This window comes from Halyomorpha halys, unplaced genomic scaffold, assembly GCF_000696795.3.
Source record: "Halyomorpha halys isolate HHAL.00 unplaced genomic scaffold, Hhal_1.1 Scaffold573.1, whole genome shotgun sequence".
NCBI lineage: Eukaryota > Metazoa > Arthropoda > Insecta > Hemiptera > Pentatomidae > Halyomorpha > Halyomorpha halys.
Window position 1 is genome coordinate 124,928 of NW_027105077.1, and position 11,049 is coordinate 135,976.

The window sequence follows — 11,049 nt, forward strand, 5'->3', positions numbered from 1 at the left end:
AATATTGTGCTCTTAGTTTGGTAAGTTGGTCTAAATTAGTTCAATATTGTGCTCTTAGTTTGGTAAATTGGTCTAAATTAGTTTAATATTGTGCTCTTATTATACCATAGTGGAGTAATAATATACCGATAGATTTGTTTTTGGATGCAGAATAATTTTCTTTTTTTACTCCAAAATTGTATTTACAATATAAATACAATATATAGAAGGCATGTCTAACCTAAATCTAAATATATATTACATACAACTTGGCTCTGGGTCCGTTGAAGGAGGAGGGTGACAATATTGGCCCTAGACCCGCTGAGCTGGGGGTGCAAGAACGGGGGGGGGGCGCTGAACTTGGTAAATGCAGAATAACAAGAACATATTATCAATGTATTAAATTATTTTTAATGCATACAAAACAAAAAATCGCTTCCTAAATAGTAGCCCTAAATAATATTTTTTTAAGAATATGCATCAGATTCCTTTTTAGCGTCCTCAAAAACCCTAAATAGGAATTTTCATCAAATATTGCTTGCTGGTTCACACAAAATATATTTGCCATATACCTATGCTATGGATAGACTATTGAAACAATTCTAAGAAACTGATTTAATGAATCAGGCCAGTTAAAATATTTTATGAAAATACATATTCAACAGTAAAATTAAAAAGGATTAATATAAAATTTAAGTAAAAATGTTTCTTACGCTGTAGAACATTTTGAAATCGACATGGTTCTTAAATTAAAAAAATTTCATATTTTCAGAGCTGTTTATAGAAACTCTATAAAGAGGGTGGGTAAAGTAGTATAAGTTAAAATTTCAAAGGTCCATTTCACAGCCTGTAAAAACCAATTTATGGCATTTTCTGAAACACTTTTCGGACTTTCTGCCCTCTCTTGAATTATTATCAAACCTAAACTAATTTTATTTTATGAAATAATTCCAAACACTCTGAGAATCTAAAATAAATTAATATTTCTTTTAATAAATATTTTAACAGGATCCAAAACATGTTAATATTGGAAATAAATCTGTACCAATCCACGCCATTTTGAACTGCATCGTGAAGCCGAGGCTTTATAAACATAACAACCAGCTTTGGAAGCAAGAGGTAATGATCCACAATAATATAGAATATATTAACATAAAAACTTTATATCTATATGTTTATGTACTAGTTGAAACATAATTTGTAGGTTTCTCCCGAGCCAGCAACTAGAACCGATGTCGAAAAGCTAGCAGAGAACTTGGACGCGAGATTGGCTGACAGGCAGGCCAGGGAATCTGGTTTGTGTCCGATCAGGAATCAGTTGTACCAGGAAGCCTTCAGTAAGTACTTTACTTTAAAAAATATTATTTTAATTAGTTTCTTTACCTCAGTTGAAGCCCAGATACTTACTGAGTGGGATTATCTAGATAAGTAGAATAACAAACAATTAGTAAGTCAAAAGAAGAAAGACAAAAGAAAAATAAATTGAAAAATAAAAGAAAAAATTATATAGTACTAAAGGAAAGAAAAATTAATAGCTAAAACATAACTCGTAGTGTAAGTTTCTAATATACAAAGATAATATATTTCTATGATCTAAAAATCTAATACGTAAAATTGTTTAAGGTAAACATGTATCAAAGAAAATATAAAAAAAAAAAAGAACAACTCTATAAATCACAAAGAATCAAAATATTAGGAATTAATAAAATATATAAAACAAAAGAAAATTTCTTGATGCCAAAAAGTACATTGATATATTAAATTAATGGTTAATTACTAAGGAATAAAAAAAAAAAAACATAATTCAATACATAATACATAAAATACAAAGAATGATAGTGCCAAGTTTGATTTCTTGAAGATACTTTTCCTGAGCATGGAAACACGCCAGACCACTGTCGTTGAGAAGAGAGAAGTGGGCAGGGATGTCAAGCTGCACATCTTCAAAAAAATGTATCAGTCCATACATTTGTATGGAGTGGAGAGTTGAATAAAATGGATCGAAAGGAGAGCAGAATCGCCCCGACCGAAGTGAACCTTTTGCGAAGGTCGGTTGGAAAAATAAGGAGGGTCCGATTCTCAATGAAAGGATTCGTCAGGAGTTGCAGATAGCCTCACTGAAATAGATCCTGGAGCTCGATAGTTGAAGTGGTTCGGCCATGTTATCAGGATGGAAGACAACAGAGATCCTTTAAAGACGATGGGCTATGAACATACCCAGATGGCAGAAGACCTAGGATGTCATATCTTGACTACATTAGGCGACTCTGTAGGGCGAAGGGGAAGGACATCCGACATACGAGAAACTAGCGAGAAATAGGGAAGAGTGGAATTCCTGGCTGAATACTTCTCTACGTTGAGAGGCACTACAGAAGAAAGCAAAGGAAAAAGAAGGAAACACCCCATCTTGTTCCCATTCCTCAAGCCGAGTAAAGTCTGGAAATGAGATGGATGACTAATGGCCCATCAGCCTGCTCCCTCACCTCGCTAAGGTTTATGAACAAATCATACTGAATTACCTTCGGGAGTTCTGTGATGAACAGTCCGTGATTCCTTGCGAGCAAAATGGTTTCCATGCCAACATGAGCACGGAACACCATCTCATGAAGTTACAAAAAGAAGTGAACACCAACTTTAACAAGAATAGGGCAACAACAATGGCATTACATTACATTCCTCAAGAACTGAAGTCTCTCCGGACAAATTAAACAGAACTTCAGTTCCATTCCACTGACGTGTGGTGTGCCACAAGGGGCGGTACTTTCGCCAATGCTGTTCTCGATTTTTACTGGTGATGTCATAGGCGACAACTACAAAACAACTACCATAGCTGCCTACAACGGGTGATTTCGCCATCTACAGCAGCAGCGTTAAACATACGCATGGTCTTCAACAGGCTGGAAAAATTTGTGAAGAGATCATTCAACGTCTGGATTATCACAATATCTCCGTAAACCCAGTGAAAACGGACTGCGTAGTGTTTGTACGCTAAGCAGAAAAGTGAGATAAACTTCAGAGAACACTCCAAGTGGCAAATTATAATGTCCCCATCCTATATAAAACTGGATCAACATTAAAGTTTTTTACCCATCTATATTAAAAAAACGAAAACAGTCAGAATTAAATCCTACTGCCTATATCATCTTCTAAAATCATCGGCCATTTCCCTCCGGGTAAAACTTTAAATCTACAAGAGCATACTCCGTCCAGTGCTCCTATACAGTGCCCCCTTGTTCCTCCACCTCACCGATGATACACAGCACCACCTACAAAATTTATAAAATTCTGTGCTACGGAAGATTGTATGGGCTACAGGCATGGAAGAAGGAAAAACCGATGACTTTTCATAAATTACAAGATGCCTCAACGGTCCCGGACTTCGTAAGTCGGAGACATATTAAATCCTGACCCTGAACTCGTTGAAACATCAACCTAATCCACTATTTTAGATGATACAATCAGTGCCCCCACCAATTCGGTGGCAAGCAGCATTATAACGACTTGAGCAGTATTAATCTGTACATATTGTAAATAGTTATATATTTGGGCTTGGGGTTTTTAAGTTCATTAACCCATACTAGTGGTAAGCCCCAATACCATAAATATCACATACCCAAACTCAAGTTATAAAACTAAGCACGCAACCACTAAATTCATGTTTTAAAATAAAACCAAATTTCAAATAAAAACAAAACCCCACTACACCGGCTCTGTTAAATACAAAACAATGTTTCAAATAGGGGCTATGGAAGAAAAAAATGTTTGATTTCTTGCGAAAAAGGGATTATTTTTTTTGTATATTTACTTTATAATTTTTATGTGTATCATTGAATTATTAAATATACACTTGGATACTACGTGCCATTGGTGCAAAGAAAATTGGCGCATCTGCCAATTTCTGTATCTTCAGCTATGTTACATGTCAACCTGGTTTTCTATTCTCTTCTCAATGCCAAATGCACCGAGAATGGTCGCTGAGTAAAAATACAAAACCTTGGACATTTAAACAACTTAACCAATAAGTTTACTACAGAAGGTGAAACAAACTAGCAGGCAATAATAAATTCACAACATAAAATCCTTAGTTTGATTTATTTATTATATATTTTTACAGAATAAGAGATATTTTCACATATAATTATTTTTGATTGAAGCCCAGTTTCGCTTGTATCATTTGATAAAACTTTAAAAATTCCTATTACTCTAATTTTTTATGTAGCATGAATTTACAAAAAGGAGTAAACAAGGTGATTCGGCAGGATATGGCAGTCGAGATTAATTACCGTGATTATTAGGTCATTTTATTCTAATCTCCAACTTTAGTATGAATCCTATGATTCGTTTTAGAAATAAAAGTGTGTCAAGGAAATAATTTGGTGCATGAACATGTGAAAGTGGTCATTGGACTTGAATTAAATTTATATGGATCAACATAACTACCAATCCACATAATTCCTGAAAATTTGATCAATCCTAAAAATAGATTTCACAACAGACAGAGAGATTAGAGGTGAAAAGTGCTGTGGAGAGGTATAATTGTGTCCGAAACCAGAAAGAGGTTCCGTAAATGAGAGGTTCAAATGCATAAAATAAATACCTTGCAGGTCGAAATATAAATAAAAATATCTTTTGAGAGATGAATCTCTGGGCAAGAGCAGAATAATCTGAATTTTTTAATGATTAATTTGAGGCTGTGAAATTAAAATTAAGGTATATGTATATATAGTTGACCGTAAAAATTTAAATATAAGAAGATGGTCAGGGTTGCGGTCAAAAAAAGAGCAAATAGTTTATAACTATTTTAATGTCCGACGTTTCGCCCCACTTTGCAGGGCTTCATCAGTGCTAAAAAGATACAAAAAAACTGAGAATATTACAACAATTAGATAGAATAAGGTAATTTAAACTAGGATAAATATTATGTAAAAATAAAGTGATAAGAAATTACATATAAATAAAAGGAAGGAAGACATAAAATAGTATTAATATAGAAGAAACTTGAATAAACAATGATAAGAATAAAAAATAAGTAACAATGGCAAGAGTAAAAGTTTTAAAAAATACGTAAAATATACAGTTAAAAAAGTACAGGAGATGTACATAAAACAAAAACAATACGGGAAAAAGAGAAAAAAGAAGAAGAAAGTAGATAAGAAGAATAAATATAAATAAAAAGTAGTATATAAATAATAATAATGATATTAAATGATAATAAATGAGGAAAGAACAAATCATGACCACCTACCTGTTCAAAGCGAAAGGTTGAACAGAAGGCAACAATAAAGCGGAAGCGTGGAGGAGTGGGGAGGAGATGGCCAGCCGTATAACGGCTATATTTCTATTTCAAATACGTCGCATTTACAGGAAGTAGTCATAAAGATATGACAAAAAATGAAAAATAATAAGAGTAAGATACAGAAATATGATAATAATAATAGCTATAAAAAAAAAAAAATAGTCATAAACTATTTGTTCTTTTTTTTACCGCAATACCATCTTCTTATATTTAAAATTAAGGTATTTCATAATTAATAATGCTTTAAATGTTTTAATAATAAGATTGTTGTTAAAGTTGTCAATCAATAGATTGGCCTCAATAATGGCCAAAACGGTGAATATTTATGATAAATTAAAAAAGAATATCGAGGTTATATGGATATATTTTATTATAATTGATAGAATAAATAGTAATAATAGAAATTCATAGATATTTTATTCATAGGAAAGATTTTTTATTCCTTGGTAGTTTGGAATATTGCTCACTTGGCTACTTACAAATCGCCTAACAGATAATTGGAAGACATAATGAAAGGAGTTGGACAATAGAAGACATATTGTTGTGGAAGACCGCTGGCAGCGCGGGTTGAACAGATGCCAAAACCGACCAGGGGAACAGATGCCGCTAAAATACTATCTCACAAATGGGAATTCCCACCAGGACTGCTGGCATCCTACCACGGTCCATTCACTGCCTAGGAGGTGGTAGGCATTTTATGGCCTGTTATGGTTTATGGCTTAATAAACCAGTTTTGGATTAGTTCTATTTATCGAATAAATAACCGAGAATATTTATCTTAACGGAGAGAAAATAGGCTGAGCAAATTATTTATCTTGTATCAAAGAGCTACACAGAGGGGTTACGCCAAGTAAATAAAGTAACGAAAAAAATGTTAGATACGAGATTAGAAAAGCGAACAAGATAAAAAAAAAAAGAAAATGAAAAATAGAAAAATCTTAGTGCATAAAATAAAAAAAAAATACTAACTAAAGGCAGGAATTAAGAAACATAAAAAATATAAGAAAGATAAAGTGTTAATAAATTACAGATAATCAACATATTTTTTAATTAATAAAAGAGAAAAAGAAAATAAATTACAAAAGAACTGAAAATTTCTTTATGAACAGAACGTAAATTGAAGCATTTTGAAAAATTCAGAAATATTAAATCAATCGTTATTTTCTTGGGGATTTCTAAGGATTCCAATAAAAAATAAAGTAAAAGGAAGATGTTTCGGGTGCGTTTGAAAAAAATTCAAAAAATTATTAAACTAATTACATTGTGCCATCGTTTAGCCACACGTTACAGGGCTTCATCAGGGATAAAAAAGATACAAGTTGCATCTTGAGTTGTAAACATAAATGAAAAATTTAAATGGTGTACAATGAAACGTAAAAATAAGTATAACAAAAGGTAATAGACAGTTAATGAAAACGGAAATAATAACAGACAAAAAGAAGAAATATAGAGTATATATTTCAATCTATATATATTATAGAGATGGATAAAGAAGGATCCATGGACCCAGACGGATGCAGTGGACAAGATGCAGCTCCATCAGTAAGGCGCTGCAAAAAAAAAAAATAATAATTGAATAATTAATAAAAGAATTTAAAAAATTGGTGATCCCTGGGAGCAGTGGCATGCGCAAACCCCAGCGCACCCCACTGCTCCCGCATCCCGTATGCCAGAAATGGCAAAGGAGGGGGACAAAAAAAAAAAAAAGATAACAATAAAACCAAAAAATAAAATAGTAGGAAGATAGTTCGAGTGGATGATCAAGAAAGTTACGAAAATAGCGGAAAAATTATTTATTAGTGTCCGACTTTTCACCCCATTATATGATAGCGTCAAAGTCCATTAAGAAGAACGACTTATTTATTCCGTTATCATGATTCCTCGAAGCCCTGCAAGGTGAGGCGAAAAGTCGGTTTCTCGTTTCGGTTCGACCATCATTCCTACAATCATGGCATACGGTCATCTAATAATCTACCAAAAAATAAAATAAGTGAAATAAATACAAACGTAAGTCAATGAGACTATTATTTTAATAGTTTTCTCACTTAAAGGAGATTCATAAAAACATCATTAACTGTATTTAGATATCTTTCTATCGGTGAAACTAAAACCGAGCATATTAAAATGGTAAGAAGTAAATCGTCAGGTACAGATTTTACAAGTGAAACTGGAATCAAGTTGAAATTTATTTTTATCTCGGTATTATTATAATTTAATGTTGAGCTTTTTTTTTTTTTTTTCAAATAGCTAGAACATCGTAGGAACTTCGTAGAAGTTCGTACTTAGGCTATTCAACTTAGTTTATTGATATCACCATTAGATATCAGATAAATTTCTCTGTTAAAAGAGAAAATAAAAACATTTCTATAAACAATAGCGGCTGTCTAAAACCAAATTTTTATTTCTGTTAAAGAGATAATTTTCAAAAGATTCCAACAAATTATGATTGTCTTCTTTATATAATTGTAGATGATTTTGAGATTGCTACAAACGTTTAGCTCCAATGGAAAAAAAGATGGCTCCTTACTTCTGTCGCCAATTTAAACGGCACGCTAAAGCTACTCATTTCCAGCAGTCTGAAATAGTTTAAAGTTTAACAAAGCTTTATGGCTTTATTTAGTTTAACATATTACAACGTGTTAAACGAAAAAGATTATGTTAAATGGAGAAATATTTCCTTCTTTTACCATGTTAAAAGGAACAAACAACATAGTTGAGAGTCTTTTACTAGGTCTGTTAAATGGAGAATGACGTCACGCATCAGACCAGCTGAGCTCGTCACAGTTTTGTTTGTTGTCGTATTAGGTTACTTGCTCGTATTTTGTGCTTAGATTGTGTTAGTATTGTTTTGGGTGTTTTAAAAAACTAATAAAGCAATGAATGAAAATAATAATAGTGTAATGACAATAATAATAGTGTAATGACAATTGGCAATTAGCTCATTTTGATTCTCTTCCTCACAAGTCAGAAGATCAACAAGGCACTCAATTGTCAAACTTTTACATAACTTCCACTTTTCACTCACTTTAGGTATGTTGTAATAAATTACTTTAATCAGAACTTAGAAGTAAACAGTAACATGAAGTTTTGGAAGGAAAGGTTATAAAGCTAGTTGCTCAGAAAATCCGCTAGGAGCTCTTATCCAGTTAACCATTAAGATGACTTGAAATTGGGCTGCTCACAATCGTATACTTATAACATTTAACGTGATAAAATATTTTACATTTAACACAACATCATGAATACCCCTATTGTAAATCATAGTTTTTCTTTCTACGTAACATGAGTATAGTTGAGAAACCAAATTTCCCGACAGATAAAGAAACACCCTCTTAGAGATAGAATCGCATTGCTGGATTTTAGTTTTCCAATCATCACTGAAGAAAGTATGAAATATATTAATATAGTTATATTTCATTTATTCATTAATATATTTATACTTTTTTTTAATTAATATATTTATAATTTTAAGAGTACCTGGACCATACAGTAAGTTGGAACTGAAATATCCACATAGGTCGAGAGGAATAGTTACCAGTACATCGTTAAAGTTTTATTACAAGGGAATGAGTAAAAATTCGGTCGTCTGAGGCTGTTGTTTGGGATATAATTGATAACCATCTGGAGCAGTGCGCGCATATTCATACGATGTCTGTCTACTTACCTACTTTGATTCGACCGTATACCTCAGTCGTTTCAGAATATTTCTACATTATTTATTCTGTTATTACATTAAATGTCTTTCATTTACACCCAGAGGAAGCTGTGGGCTAAATGTTAGACTTTTCTGACACCCAAGAGTGGATGAGTGGGTGAAAACCCATAATATTGAAAAGGAGTTCAAAATCTGGTTCAAGATAAACTGCTTTGAGATATTTTTCTTTGTTTATGAATTGTTATTTTTATTTATTTATATGAGTTATTTATTGTAGACTTACTATATCTGAAGATAAAATAGTATAATATAATAAAATATAATATTCAATGTAATAAGTATGTTAGTAGCACCTTCTAAATAATTAACATACTTATAGCGATCTTAAAAGAAAGTGTTTAGTGAAAATCGAAAGAGTTTATTTGTTGTAACGTTGAACTGATTTACAAAGGCTTGTTCTTGATCAAATTAAATCGCAAAAATGCGAACCTTGACCAGAATTAAATCTCACCTCTGCGGTCCAGACATTTTGGCCAGTCGGTATCAATAACACCCTAACCTTCTCTCTAAATAAACTGTTAGCCATTGTAAGTGGTTGGCGTCACAGGTTGGCACAGCCCCTCCTGAATGCCATCAGACCGGCTGTATCAGCGCGCTAAATATAGTCTTAGCCAAGTAAATTATTTTTAAAGTGACGGGTCCTGACTCCCGCAGGACCTCCATTCGCGCCAGGATGCTCGACGCTGAACGTAGGGTATGTGAGGTACCGGCGCTTCGGTGCTTCAACAGCGACGTCTACGGGGAAAGTGAGTTCATCAACCACGTCGAGCCATGGTCCCCAGAGGTAAAAGAAGAAGTTCAGCTGGTAAAAGAAACTCCTAGATCCCAGTGGAATGAGAGGACAGAAAAAATCATCACAGAACTGACAGAAAGCATGAATAACGTACAAGAAGAACAGCGGAACATGAAGAAGTCTATATTCTCTATGAATTACAGCTTTAGAAAACAAGAGAAAAGTCTTCTTGACATTGAAAATAGGCTCGAAGACATGGAAAAGAGCTTGACAGACCTCTTTATTGGAAAGATGGTTCTAAACAACAACGTGAGAGTCCTAGAAAACAAAGTGAACAATATTGATGTGGAACCGAAACGGAACAATCTAGAGATACACGGTGTGCCCGAACAACGTGGTGAGAGGACTGAAGACATCGTGATGAAGATCGGATACGCTCTAGGAGTACATATCGACTGGAGAGACATCGATTACGCACACCGAATCAAGACTAAACCGGAAGACCAGAACAAACCTCGATGGATCGATGTGAAGTTCAACAGCCATAGGGTCAAAACGGAAGTTCTCAGGATGAGGAAGGAGAAAGCAAAGCTGACGACAAAAGACATCGGGCTGGATTCGAGCATCAGGAATATTTACATCAACGAATCCCAAGCGACGAACAAATCACACAAGACCATCCACAAGCAGAACAAAGTGAAGTACCTCTGGGTTAAAGATGGCAAACTCTTCTGCAGAAAGAAGAATGGTTGCAAAGTGGTCGAGATCAAGAGACCTGAAGAATTCAGCAACATCCGATCTTGTGTATGAGTTCTTTTCCGAAAGTTCGAAACGATATTTGAGCGAAATATGTTAATTAAATAATACATTCCTACATCTCAAAGTGTTACAAATAGTTTCGGTCGTGTTTTGTGAATGAAACGTGCCTGAAGACAAGGTTTTGTTTAGTTCATAGGATCATTCAGCGTTTTTGAGGAATAACGAGGAATATGTGGATAACCTCTAATCAAAGATTGGTAACTAAGCTTTGTTTATTATTTGCTATTGTTTTTAATATTATTGCTAATAATACTTCTGCATAATACACTTTACTGCATTGATTCCATCAGAACTACATACCATCATTATACACAATAACTCATTGATTCCTATCATACATGTGATCTTGTGGTACATGTGCCAACAGTTGGATGCTCTTCCGGTATTTGTTCATAGAAGGCGCACTGAACGAGAATTACTTTTGAGGATCTACCGTCCTTTTTTTTTAATTCAACCAGCCTGGATCTTCATCCATTAATATTAAATTACCGAACGGACGTTATATCC

General features: G+C 33.6%; 1 protein-coding gene across 2 annotated transcripts in view; it reads left to right on the forward strand.

The window, feature by feature from the left end:
- Dnali1 (Putative inner dynein arm light chain, axonemal Dnali1) overlaps positions 1 to 11,049 on the forward strand; it is a 30,082-nt gene that overhangs the window by 2,615 nt on the left and 16,418 nt on the right. For both annotated transcript variants that reach the window (XM_014426404.2, XM_014426405.3), the window contains exons 2-3: positions 988 to 1,098; positions 1,184 to 1,316. In XM_014426404.2, coding sequence (XP_014281890.1) covers positions 988 to 1,098; positions 1,184 to 1,316 — 244 coding nt within the window. The remainder of the gene's footprint in view (positions 1 to 987; positions 1,099 to 1,183; positions 1,317 to 11,049) is intronic.